The sequence below is a fragment of the Andrena cerasifolii genome, chromosome 6, assembly GCF_050908995.1.
Source record: "Andrena cerasifolii isolate SP2316 chromosome 6, iyAndCera1_principal, whole genome shotgun sequence".
NCBI lineage: Eukaryota > Metazoa > Arthropoda > Insecta > Hymenoptera > Andrenidae > Andrena > Andrena cerasifolii.
The window spans coordinates 852,631-866,851 of NC_135123.1; the positions used below are offsets into that span (position 1 = coordinate 852,631).

The 14,221-nt window shown below is 41.3% G+C and overlaps 1 protein-coding gene across 1 annotated transcript in view; it reads left to right on the top strand.

Annotated features, from left to right (window-relative positions):
- Positions 1-14,221, top strand: part of LOC143370494 (phenoloxidase 1-like) — a 76,711-nt gene that overhangs the window by 18,629 nt on the left and 43,861 nt on the right. The window contains exon 3 of the mRNA XM_076815728.1: positions 1,257-1,459. Coding sequence (XP_076671843.1) covers positions 1,257-1,459 — 203 coding nt within the window. The remainder of the gene's footprint in view (positions 1-1,256; positions 1,460-14,221) is intronic.

The following is a 14,221-nucleotide window of genomic DNA, read 5'->3' on the forward strand; positions in this document are numbered from 1 at the left end:
AGAAGAAATAGCTAAGAAACTAATTCAGGAGGATGGAAACAGAATATTAAGATCCACATATAGTGAAATATACAAGGATATTACAAATGTGAAAATATTCGAAAAAGCTGAGTATCTGAATATGAACATTCCACTATCAATCGGACACGTTAAGGCACAGGTGAGATTAGCAGGAAAACTCGCATGGACGACAACACCACAGAAGTTGGAATAAGTTACAGAATAAAGAAAAGCCTGCTATGTCGAGTAACACAGGAAAAACAGATAATAGAGATCATATACTATGTAAGTACCCCATATACAGTGGACAGAGATAGTAAAAACAAACAACGAGAAACATGTGGGCTGACAAACTTCATAAAGGGTAGCTTGAAGCTAAGAGCGTTCTATCTAGAGGAGTAGAAGCAAGCATAACAACACAAAGTACAAAGAACCAAAGAAATCTTAAAAAACGTACAGGACTAATAAAGGAGAGATGGGGATTTACGATAAAAAAAAATTATAGACATTCTATAGTATGGTACATAATATGTACAACAGGATAAAGTATAACGTCAAAGTGTATATATTTTGTGATAAAACAATATATAAAATAGTAATATTTTATATAAGTATTTACCATCTCGGTTCCGTTTTTAAACTCACTAATTTCCAGCAAAAACTATTATACGGTTAAAAAATTTAATGAAAGAAGGGGGCAGTAGAAGTATCCTGGTGCTACCCATGATTTCTCAGAATTTTGCTTATGCCATCTTGTTTTAATAAACATCAGGCAACATTTGTATCAAAATTTTTGTTGTGTCTTCAGTACTTTTTAAGGAATTCAACGAAATATATTCTTCATCCCCAAATTTGAGGGCTCTTTTCAACCCGTAATCATTAATTAGAGCAGCTACAAAAAAATACGTAGTAAATATTTTCGAATATTCTACTTGTATGCTGAGTTTGATTAAAGTTCGAGCGTGCCTGGTCAGTGTGATGACTGCTATCTACATCTATCATATGTCTTATTTCTTTTGGGACCCTGTAGATTTGTAGGCACTTCCACTTATCCTTTGAGCATTGGTTATAACTATAACAACTAAAGATTACGAGAACATTCATGCTATAGGTATTATGTTAATGAACATCTTTGCTTTTATACTTCCCTTCACATCGTGAAAGTGTTTAAAAAATAAAATATTCTTTGATGAACTTTCAGTAACAGGTACGCACAGAAAAGATTTTTTAAATTTTTATTTGTTACATGTGTGTAGATACCAATCGATATCCCGCAAGATTATACTGCATCAGATCTTGATGAAGAACATCGTGTTGCATATTGGAGAGAAGATATCGGAATCAATCTTCATCACTGGCATTGGCATTTAGTTTATCCTTTTGAGGGCGACATTAATATAGTTAACAAAGACCGACGGGGAGAACTTTTCTACTATATGCATGAACAAATCATGGCTCGGTGAGTATGAAAAAATTTATTGAATATATTTATCATCATTTTCAGCTTTACTTCTATACCAGAGGTGCACACGGAGACACTTTTACGTCGTCGCGATTCCGGACGGCGGATCAGGAGCCGAGCGTGGAGTTGTTATGTTGCTAACCACGGTATGGATAGGGGGGAACTGAAAGACTGCAGGTTTGTACCATTCCCACACACTCAGGCTGTGGTTAACAACGTAACAGCTCCACAATCGGGTCTTACCCGGCGCTCCAAATCGTGAGTAGGTAAAAGCGGCTCCTTGTGCACCTCTGTTCTATACTAATACGTGTATAAAGACAGTAAGATTGTTTGTTTGTATGTTCGCGGTAATCTCGAAATTTACTGAACCGACTTTGACCAGATATTAGAGATATGTTCCTTATAATCGTACGAGGTACGTAGGCTTTGTTTTATTACTCTACCGTACCAGGAAGCTTATTGACCTAACAAAAATGTCAATTTACGTTGTTTCCATCATCGTAGCGCAGAGCAGGTCACTGAACACGGAAACACTGTAGTGGGAATGGTTCAGCACGTAATGACTAGCGGGTAACTGCTACGGACGCAGGCCCGGTTTTAAGGAGGGGGAGGGGGGGGCAGCCAGGGCGACCGCCCGGGGCGCCAAATTTATAGAGGCGCCGTTGCCTAATGTTCCCCTTCCCACTGCCTTACTGCTCACGAGTCACGCACAATATCGCGTCCTCTTCTCATCATGGCGTTAGCGCTCTCCGCTCGGCGCGGATTTTCGTCGGCAGCGCGATACTCAGCTCTCCCGCTACGTGGGCGCCTTTCAACGCACGGCGCATGCACCTACGATTGGTGGGGCGCTTCCAACACCAGCTTAACGCGCGTGGTGGCGATCGCAGGACCTCCAATCTCCAATGTTGAGTATGGCACGAGATCGCATAAATTTTTGCTTGGTCTGGTCTCAAGCGGTGCTGGGTCTTACAGTGTCCTACAGAGAGTCTAAAGACTGCTTGCTAGCGAGCGCTCGGTTCCAGAACATTTTTCGATATCCCTACTTCTGAATATCCGTGCCCTAAGTATCCTGAATACTTTTTTCCTGTGTTTTTTTTATTATTACAGGGTTTTCCTTTAATTTTTTTTTTGTTTTTACGGGATTTGTTCCTTTATTTTTTGTTTACTGTAATCGCATTTGTGGCTATTAAGCCAGTTTTTTTAAAAATGTCCGAGCAAAGGTTAAAAAAAAAGCATCTGTTGCGGAATATCGGAAACGCAAGACCGAGAAGGAAAAAGAATTCCAGCAAACAAAAAATGAATGCGTCTCGATAAATACATTGAAACGAAACCGCTGAATGTAGGTTCTTCGATTTCGGAAAAATGTGTTGCTACTGTTTGTTCCGTCGTACGGGACACAAGCGGAATCAGAGCGACGGGAAAATGCAACATCTTTTACGGTGGACAATTGCTTGTTATCGAAGCGTTCGTTGGGAACCATTTGTCTACCAGATGACCAACAGGCAATCGACATCGTGCCATTTTTAGGGGAATTTCGACTGTCTTCGTTCTGAGATAATCCGTTTGAATTGCTCTGTCAGCGGGTAGTAGACGGTAACCTCCGATCGGCACATACCATCATTCACCGCTGACTTACGGGACAATATGGGCATAAATCGTGACCCTGGCGAGACGCTCCGACCGAGCAACCTGGCTAGGCTAGCTAGCCAGATGTCTGTTTTTTCCTTCACTACGTCACCACCGAAATCGCGGAAAGAAGGTACCTGCTCTTCAAGGAAAGTTAGCGAATCAGTAATTTGGCACCATCCAAAATTCTAATGCCTTGTCTAGCTTCGACGTCGAAAAGGTGGACAGGGCAGATCTCAATTGTCTTTCGAGTGAACTCTATTGTCTCTCGAGTGAACTAATTCGTCTCGCAGGAGAACTCGATCGGGACTCTTCTGATACAGTCAACGATTAAACAACATCATTTGGTCTAATCAAGCATTCGTGATTAAAACTCGCAGTCTAAAGAGTTGCTCAAGTCGTCGTACGGACTAGAGCACTTGTCTTGTCAAGCATTCGCAACTAAGACAATAGGAACAAACACATTCAGTGTTCTTGTCTGGTCATCGTACGGACCAGCAAGATCCCTTTTCCGTCGCGTTGATTATAAACAATCACTTAAAATTAATTTGGCGAGCGATATAACTGCCGACACCGCGTACCACGGAGTTGATTGGGCTTTACAACCCCAAGAGAAGGAACATAACCTTTCGCGCGTGTGTCGGTAGCTTACACTGTTGCTCGTTCTTTTACGGCTTCTCCTTCTACATCTACAGATGTACTCTCCGACGCTAATAAATGTACATTTTCTCATTCTTCTCAAGATCTGGCTACTAATAGTAATAGTACTATATCTGAGCTTCCTCGCAATCCAAACAATTCTGATGATCTATTTTCATTTCCAGGAAGTTCAGTCGATTTATCCGATGTAGGCACTTGGCCGAGTATTCGAAATAACAAAACGATTGACCACATTGTAACTGTAGGTCCAACGCAGATTAATCGATTTAACTTTTCGAAAGACTCAGATGGCCGTCACTTTTCAAATGCTTACTACTCTAGAAAACTTCAAAATAATGAAACAATCCCGCGTCGTTGGCTTGTCTATTCTTCTTCAAAGAATAGGGTTTTCTGTTTTTGTTGTCGTCTTTTCGATAGTCAATGGACATCGAATTTGGGGTCTGGAGGATTCAGCAAATGGAAGTATTTGTCCGAAATCCTAAAAACACAAGAAAATAACGTATGCCATAAGAAAGTCTACCGTCAATGGTTTGAAATGGAAATGAGATTGAAAACGGGAAAGGCAATCGATTGCGAACAACAAAAATTGATCAGTCGAGAAACTTTGCGCTGAAATAATGTTTTAATTCGTTTAATGAACATTGTTTTTTACCTAGCCGAAAATAATATGGCGTTTAGAGGAACCTAGAACAAATTGTTCACGCCGAACTGTGGGAAGTTCTTGGGATTGATCCAATTACTAGGCAAAGCATTTAAAATTAGCAAAGACAGGCAATATTTCGTACCACTACTGTGGTAAGAATGTTCAGAACGAACTGATCGATCTGATGGGCGGAAAAGTCGCATCAGAAATTGTTTCGCGAGTCAAAAACGCTATATACTATTCAATTATAGCTGACTGCACGCCAGACATAAGTCATGTTGAACAATTGTCCCTAACGATTCGATTCGTAGACTTCTCAGGTAGCAATGTCAGTATTAAGGAGCATTTTATAGAGTTCGTCCCGATCGATGACGCTACTGGTGCAGGTCTTATGGAAGCAATTCTGAGTGTACAAAACAAACACGAGCTAGAGCTAGGCAATTGTAGAGGTCAGGGGTGTGATAATGGAGCGAACATGAAGGGAAAAAATATTGGTGTACAAAAAGGAATTTTAGATTTAAATCCCTTGGATTTCTTTGTACCGCGTAGCTGCCACAGTTACAATTTTGTACTATGTGACGCTGCTAAATCGTCGGTGAAGTCTATAAAGTTGTTTGGAGTTTTGCAGAGATTATTTAGTGTTCCGTCTTACGGGACAAAAGCAGGCTAAGGGCGAGGCGAAAACTCAACGTCGTTTACGGTGGGCAATTATTTGTTCTCGAAACGTTCGTTGGGAACCATTTGCCTGCCAGATGACTAAGAGGCAATCGACATCGTGCCGCTTTTTTCTGATAATTTCGACTACTCTCGCCCTAAAATAATCCGTTAAATTGCTCTGTCAGCGGGGGTATACGGTAACCTCGGATCGGTATATACCGTCGTTCACCGCTGACTCGCGGAACAATACGGCCATAAACCATGACCCTGTCTAACGCTCCGACCAAGCAACGTAGCCAGGCTTGCTAGCCAGATGTCTGGTTTTTCCTCTGCTACGTCACCAATAAGGAGAGGCTTCCTCCTCCATCGCCGAAATCACGGAAGGAAGGTTCCTCCTCTTCGAGGAAAAATTAGCCAATCAGTAATGTAGCACCTCCCCAAATTCTGAGGTCTTGTCTACCTTCGACATCGAAGAACGGTACGGGAGTTCAATCATCGCTTGAACGAACACATTCAGCCCTCTAAAAACACTGATAATCCGACAGTCGATTCCAGTGACTTAGTCAAGGCAGTCGTGACCAGACTTAGAGTCTAACTACTCTTTATTCTAGTCATCATACGGACTAGTTCGATTGATCTAATCAAGCAGTCGTGATTAAGACCATCGATAAACATTCGTAAACTTGCTTGGTCATCATACGGATCAGCAAGTTCTCTTGTCGTCACGGAATAAACAATCATTCAATATTAATTTGGCGAATGATAAAGCCATCAGCACCGCGTACCACGGAGTCTCTTGGGCCTTACAACCCCAAGAGGAAAAGTTAACTGTCGCGCGTGTATCGATAGCTTATATAGTTTTGTCGTGATTAAGACCATCGATAAACATTCGTAAACTTGCTTGGTCATCATACGGTTCAGCAAGTTCTCTTGTCGTCACGGAATAAACAATCATTCAATATTAATTTGGCGAATGATAAAGCCATCAGCACCGCGTACCACGGAGTCTCTTGGGCCTTACAACCCCAAGAGGAAAAGTTAACTTTCGCGCGTGTGTCGATAGCTTACATTTAGTCTGTTCTCTGCTTCTCCCAAGTAGTGGCAAATCCTAACTGATCATCTAGAACTGTATAGTTTGAAAAAACTGAGCGATAAAGGTTGGGAAGCTAAAATAAATAGCGTGAAAGCTGTCCGATATCACATTTGCGAAGTTCATGATGCTTTAATCACTTTGGCTAACGAAACTGAGAAAACTGATGTTACTATATCACACGAGGCAAGCACTCTGGCAGAACCATTGAACGATTTCGGCTTCATAGTGTCTCTAGTTGTTTGGTACGATATTCTCTTTCAAATTAATGTTGTCAACAAATCTCTGCATTCAAAAAACGCTGTCCTCGTTAAATGCACAGAAATGTTGCAAAACTGCTGTAATTTCTTGGAAGAATACCGAAAAACTGTATTTGCAAAAGCTCTTATGACAGCAAGTGACCTGGCGAAGGAATTGAAAATCAAACCTGCTTTTACACCGATGAAACGCTTACGACACATAAAACGTCAGGCTGATGAAATCGCCACGGATGAATCCATTCAATCCTCACAGAAAATTTTTAATGAATTTCTAGACACCTGTTTAACCCTCCAGTGCATAGATTTTTAATTCAGTTGAAAAAATTAGACTAGTCTAATTCGGGTATGAAAAGACCGAATCCGATGTCTGTTTTCAATTTGGAGGACGTCTGGGCTCCCCAGGACAGCCTTCTGGATCACCGCCTTAAGGCGGGATCATGTAGCAAGTACAAATAATGTAGTGTTTTTTTTATCAAATAAACACTTTATTTTTAATGAAAAACTATGAAAAAATGTTAAAAAAATTATAAATTTATGACATAATAGAGAATTATTTTATTGTGCATTGTGAAATTTAACAAAGCACAGAAGAATCACGAGAAGCCATCGCGAGTCGGCCTAAGGTCGGTATCAGATATGTTGGCCGGTGAGTTCATTTTTGCGAGCAGCGATCGAGGAGAAATCAGCCACCACCATCTGACGATCGTGGATTTATCAATTGGAGTTGCGTAGTCCCCGAAGGGTATGGTGAAGTAACGGGAACCCTGCTCGGCGCCGTCTGAATGTAGCCGTATGGCTGTTATTCATTCTGAGCGTAATAGTTGTGTGCTTTACGAAGGTATGCGTAAACCAATACGAGATGAAAATATCGAGAAAGAATCAATCTGCTGACCAATAAAACTCCTGAATTTTTTCGGAGCTTACGCACACCTATTCTGATGTATGTATTTCTACGCAAAGAACTCGGTGTGTCCTACACGTCAGGAGCTTGCCGCTATCCCCACCACTTCTGATTCACTCATGTTCTGCGAAGACGAGAGCGAGATGAAGCGAGAGCGAGTCCGATAACGTTGAGAAAAGAGGCAGGTAAGCGGTATGGTGGGAGAATACCCCTCACGAAACGCACCGGCCTAAATATATCTGATACCGACCTTAGTCATGACTTCTTTATGTACATACTATTTTTTATACAGATTAATTATATTTTACATCATAAAACATAGCCTATATCCCTTCTTGTTGTTCAAGGACACTCTAGTTAAAATTTGGTAATGATTTGTTCAGTACTTTTTGAGAGTTTTGTGAGCATACAAACAAATGTTATGGGTTTATTATAATAGTATGATAAGATATATGTTTGTATATAGGTACCAAATTTCATGAACAAAGAGCTAAAAGGTGCACAAGTAAAATATTCACGCATCAATTATTAGGGTGATAAACTAACACCGTAACTATAACTTAGGATGAACCACTAATATGATACCGCCTTAAGGCGGCTACCGGCCAAGCCTCACTTCACAGGTGTAAATTATTTTTTGCTTTCAAATCTTTATTCCATTCGATAGATCACTACACAAACTACTTACCAATAATTTTTTTTTAGCTGTACGGTGTCGGGAAGTATTTTATTTGATTTTTTTACTTACACAAATAATTTTTGCAGCATGCTTAGCTCAAAAAATGCACTTCAAACTAGATTTCTGTCAAATCGAAACGTCAGATTGACAAGTTTTTTAGACTAACATGTGTAGTGTGGCAATATTTTTAAGGCTGGCAACTGAGAGTTCTGAAAAAAAATTATAGGCGCCCAACTCCTGGATTAAACAGGTGCCCGCCTTAAGGCAGGCGTATGCACTAGAGGGTTAATGTCAGCAAAATAAAGGTTTCAACAGTTGCATGACTATTCGGAAACATGTTCTTTTTTGTATAATATTAAAAAAATCCTCGAAAGCAATGAACTATGGTGTTTTGTGCTAAACTGCAACAAAAGTTGCAGCTCATAAGTCTCAAAGATTTTCTTCCGGATAACGATGTTACGCCCATTTACGTTTTAAACTTTATAAAGCGCAATATTCAGGAACTATATCTAAATGTATGGATTGCATTTCGCATCTTGGTAACTATTCCTGTAATAGTAGCTAGTGGAAAACGCAGTTTTTCAAAACTTAAATTAATTAAAACGTATTTGCGATCAATAATTTCACAATCAAAATTTACTAACTTAGCTGCGCTCTCGATTGAAAATGAAATTGCCGAAAAATTAGATTTCGCTGACTTGATCCGTGCATTTGCCGACAAAAATACCGAAAAAGCTCAATTTTATTAAATTTCTGCTATTTTTAGATCTCATAGTTCAACTTGAGTTCTCGGTCGAAAATAAAAGAAATACTGTGACGTCCCACTATTTTTCGCGCAGTCGTAATTAGAGTCTTCCCCACAAATTACTCCAAATCTTCGCCAAAATCCCTCGAATTCAAATCTTACCCCTTTTCCCCAACCACCGACCACCTTGACGATGTACCTTAGCGGTCCCCATCTCAAGATGATCTACTACGAAATCCCCTTCCCTCTACGCCCTAAGAGGCACGATCTCCTCCCTCACCTTCAAAGTCTAAACAAGTCCCTCGTCCCAAAAACCCCCTTACATCGAGACTACGTCTCACGACCTCCCTACGACCCACCGAGTCAAAGCCACTCTTACCTCGTTCCAACCAAAACACCCAAACCACATTTAACTAGTTTCAGTCCCCCTTCTCGAGCACCCCTCATAAAACCCCCGGAAATAATATTGCGAAGTCCTTTTCGAATGCCCTTTATAAAAACCCCGGAAGTCTTATTGCGACGCATATTTCGTGCATGAGTCACGGTGCATACCGCGCACACCCCTCATACCTAAACACCGTATAAATACAAGGGCCCCAGAGGCCGTAGCCCTCTTCTACGGAAATCTCTTCCATAGAAACAGCCTTAACAACGTAACTAAACGTGCATTAAAATCAGTGCAACCCCGTTCGACGAGAGATTCACTATCGACAACTAAACACCGTATAAATACAAGGGCCCCAGAGGCCGTAGCCCTCTTCTACGGAAATCTCTTTCATAGAAACAGTCTTAACAACGTAACTAAACGTGCATTAAAATCAGTGCAACCCCGTTCGACGAGAGATTCACTATCGACAACCACTGTAAGCGATTACAATTACTTATTTTACTATCGCATATCACCACCATTTATATTGTAACCAGCACTCCCCTTTCATATTTTTTCCTTATTGCTTTTCATATTCTTGTCCATTGCTAATACTCGCATATTTCATGTTCATCTATATATTGCTATTGATTACCATTTATATAAATGTTTTGTGCTAATGCTTAACGTCCTACGCATTATTATAATATTACCACATATGCTTTAAACTGAATAAACGTTCTTATTCTAAATAACGCTTCGAATTATTGTAGTGATCCTTCGGTTACGGAATTACCGAATCATAACAAGCTACTACAACAGCTGATCTCGGTTCGCGAACTCCGGGATTTCTTACAGTGTTTACAAGGCTTACTTTCGTATAGGCCTTGTACGACCATACCGTTACCTCTATCACAAAGAAATATAACGCGAGGTTTCTTATAGTAATGCAACGGTAAATCCAATTATCAGGACTTTAAATACCCATGCTTGTGTCTAACGGGTGTCACTCTGGTACTTGATTACTGCTTTACCTTCCCTGGTTGCTTGTGCCGTGAAGCTGGTTTTCGTGCCAAAACTCCCATCGTTCCTAGTGCCGCGAAACTGGTTTTCGTGCCTAACTCCCATCGTTCCTAGTGCCGCGAAACTGGTTTTCGTGCCTAACGCCCATCGTTCCTAGTGCCGCGAAACTTGTTTTCGTGCCTAACTCCTGCCTCACTTTGTGCCGCGAAACTGGTTTTCGTGCCAAAGTCCTACCCTCCTTAGTGCCGCGAAGCTGGTTTTCGTGCCTAAACTCCCTCAACTAGCCTTGTGTCGCGTAACTGGTTTTCGTGCCGAGACTTCCTCCCGATCTACCCCAACTATGTCATTCCCCTAAAAAGACCTTCACCCGGGACGTGACAATACCCAACCTAAAAATGCTTTAAAAAAAATTCAAAATGAAAATAAAAAAAAATCAATGAAAAAATAAGAAAAATAGAAAAACGAAAAAAATAGTTCTAAAAATTCTTATATGCGTTCATTCATTTATATCCATTTGGATTTATTAAGCAGAAAGCTGCTAATGAATTTTAATATAGTTAAAGCCGGCCCTGTTAACGGACGCTTTCTATGTACAAACCAAAAGACATTTAATAAATAAAATGACAAAAGCTAAATCACAGCTTTCGCAAAAAAACAAAAAATACTCGGAAAATAACAATACACTCCAACGGAGAATGACCTGAGACCCGTCTATCTGGATTGTCCCTTTTCAGTTCTCATAACGTCGTAAAGGAGCTAGTCTTGAGAGCAAGATGCGATTAATAGATCAACGTCAACGTCGTCATTGATCAACGTGACGTCGTCTGTGTAACCAGCGAGCACTTGGCAAACAGAATAGAGCTACTAAGTCTGAATCATTTCAGAAAAAAAAGAAAAATGATCAGCATTTTCTTATGACCCTCAAATTGATTACGTAAATCGCAATGGTGTTTGCATTGAAAAATGAAAATAGCGTTTGCGAGTACTGTAACGCAAAAAAAATGGTCCGATATTTCTGATTTAAAATTAATAATACACGCTGATCGTGTTCCATCAAACCAACACAGAGGACGATTTAAGGCACCCTCCACAAATGAAGTGACTGTACTTTTAGTGGATGAAGATAATGGTCCAAGAGATATTGTATGTAATAAATGGTTGTGATGGTCGGCTACGAAAAATTTCAGAATTACACCTGTAACCGATACCGAGGTAAGGTAGAGTACGACAATTTATTCCGTGTTATACAAGTATCCCGGCCAGGTCCGTGCTGGCACACAGTGTGAAATCGGCTTAATCTAGACTTATATTATCGCGAGTCACGGTGTGTACCGCAGCGCATATCGTGGTCGGTATTGCGGTGCGTGTCGCGGCGCGTATCGCGACCGCCGGTAGCGGTTCGGCGAAGTGGGAGACGGAAGACGGTTTGACCGTTCGGTGTCCTCGCGGGCCAACCCTGCCACTGGACTCTGGTCGGACAGCCTGGGCTCACGCTGTCCTTCTGGGAGCCATGGAGGAGGAGAATTCAAAAAGGCGCAGGGACTCAGCCTGTCGTCACACTGGAACGGGTGCTTACACGAAAGCTTGGTCTTTCACAAGGGCTGGTGTCGGTACACGAACGTGGAATCGCAGAGGAGGTCTCTGGGAGAGGCGTACTGCTCATACTAACGCTCCAGGCAGTATCTGTCGAATAGGCCATCGCCCCGGCCTATATGCCCTCGTCCGCTTATTTTTGGCAGCGAGAGAGACACTTGGTGCGTGACCCTCTCGCGCCCGCTCTCGGTAATTGCGGACGAGTGGGGTGGAGGGGGGGGGGGGCAAGACCGTTGGCTTAGCGCGGTACTCGCTATCTCGGTCGGACGCGTGGTGGGGAGCAAGATCATCGTCCCACCGACGTAACTCGTTACACACCGTTCATGTGATGCCTTGCAATATCCACTCATTTCCCTGTGTGGAAAAGATGGATACGGTATCTATTGATATATTTTTTTCCTGATATTTCCTACAGACCAGCGCTGTCTGGGTCCCTTACGCGCCTACTGCCCCTTCCAATCTTTAGCTGTGACGGCGTGTTTCACCGTGTGTCGCTAACATACACGTCGTATGGGACGTCCGAGCTCTCTTGACGACGCACAGTGTGAGATTGTTTACAAAAATCTCTCGACAGCGCAAATCTCGACCGATTTTAATACATTTTTTTTAAATACTCATAACGGATTCAGCAATAACGGAGCACTGCAGTAAAAACTGTATCTGTTGGTCTAATCTATAAAAACCATTATTTAGCATAACATAACATAAAAGTGTAAACATTGGAGATTAAGGATATTAAAAATTAATTTTTTTGGTATTTAATCATAACTATAAAATAAAATATTTACTTCAAATTTACAAAACTGTAAGTATAGCTGATTTAAATCTTATATTTTAAATTATATTTGAAATACGTAATAAATTACGTAAAGAATAAATACGAATATTACACAAATCTATTGAAAAAAAGTTCAAACATATTGTTTTGATTTGAATGACATGTCATTTGAAGTAAGTTTCGATTTGAAGTGCACACTGATAGGCGGTAAAGTGTGTACACTAACTGAGCAAAAAGCTACGACTTGCTGCAATATTTGTGGAGTTGGACCTAAATTTATCAATAATCTGGGTTATGTGAAAAGTCTTCAAAGAAATTAAGATTACTACAAATTCGGCCTTTCTACACTCATCTTTGTTAGAAATGACTTTAAAACGGGTTGGAAGACGCTCGCTCGAGGACAGTTCCGGTGTAAGTGCTGTGAGGTTCATCACCGTCCTCTCACCAACAGGCACTGTTTAGTCTCATGCACCAGCGCTACCAGAATCGTGGGTTTTCGCCCACCGGCGCTACCCCCACTCCACGACCAAACGTACCCCCTTCTTACGACTGTACTGCACCGCGCAAGCATACCCGTCCCTCTATCCGTGTGCCGTACGCGCTGCCTGGCCTGCGCTCTCCGGCGAGAATTCGTTTTAACGACATCCTAAATCTTGGGTCGCAAACAGAAAATCCCAGGTCCAAATCCCGGTGCGAAGAGTCTATATATTCTCAGTAGAATACAAACTTGAAAACTGTTATTTTACAAAGCATATTCGCAGCTGGCTAATGTTCGATGTTGGTGTTCTACACTTTGTATACATAAACAGAAGTAATTCCTTGAAATGCCACTTACAAAATAAGCTCCTTTCTAGGATGTACTCTTTAAAATTCACGTCACAATGAACAGTTACAGAATCGGTGATTTCTGTTTCAGGTAAGCGAGCCGCTTCGCTATTACGGTCCGCTTACCACTCGCACCCCGGGTTACTGTAATGAGGTTTGAAAACAATATCAACAGGTTTCGTAACAGTCTCAATGATATCATTTATATCTACAGAAGAGTTTTGCTCACCCATTCGTGGTCAATGACACTCTTTTCGTGTTAATCAGGTTCATACATACCGTCTTCTTCGGATTATTGAAATGCTTTTGGCCCCGGATTATCCGGAAAGTCCTACCCACCCCACAGTTTTGCTTCCTCGCTGCAAGTGAGGATCTGCGGTCCCGGGTAGGCCGCCCGTTGACTGCCGAGAGAAATAAAACGTGAAATAAAACTTTTGATAAATATTCGTGAAAGTATTACCAATAAATTTCTTTATGATTTCCTGATGAAAATGAGTTCAAACATGGACAAATTCGGTCCATTTTTAGTGAACGTAGTGTGCGTCGCAGGCCAATCACCAGAAGCGTGTTTTCCGCTTTATCTGGGGAACACTGAAATTCTAAACATGTTTTCATAAAAAATATAGACCGAATTGCTTCGTGTTTCAACTTATTGTCGTCGACATAAACTCACCAATCTATCGGCGATACTCTAATCAAACTGTAATGAGAAATATGACAATTTTCATATTCTGTATTGAATGACTGAAGTCGCTGTCGATCGAGGATCACTCGCGAGTGCGCTATGTCACTCACTCTCGGTTTACGTCGCTCAGTCTTGTCAGATGGTTCGGGCGAGGACCTTGCCAAATATGAATCAATTTAGTGCTAACTACTGCCTCAGATCATGGAGAATTTCCCGGTCCCGAATCT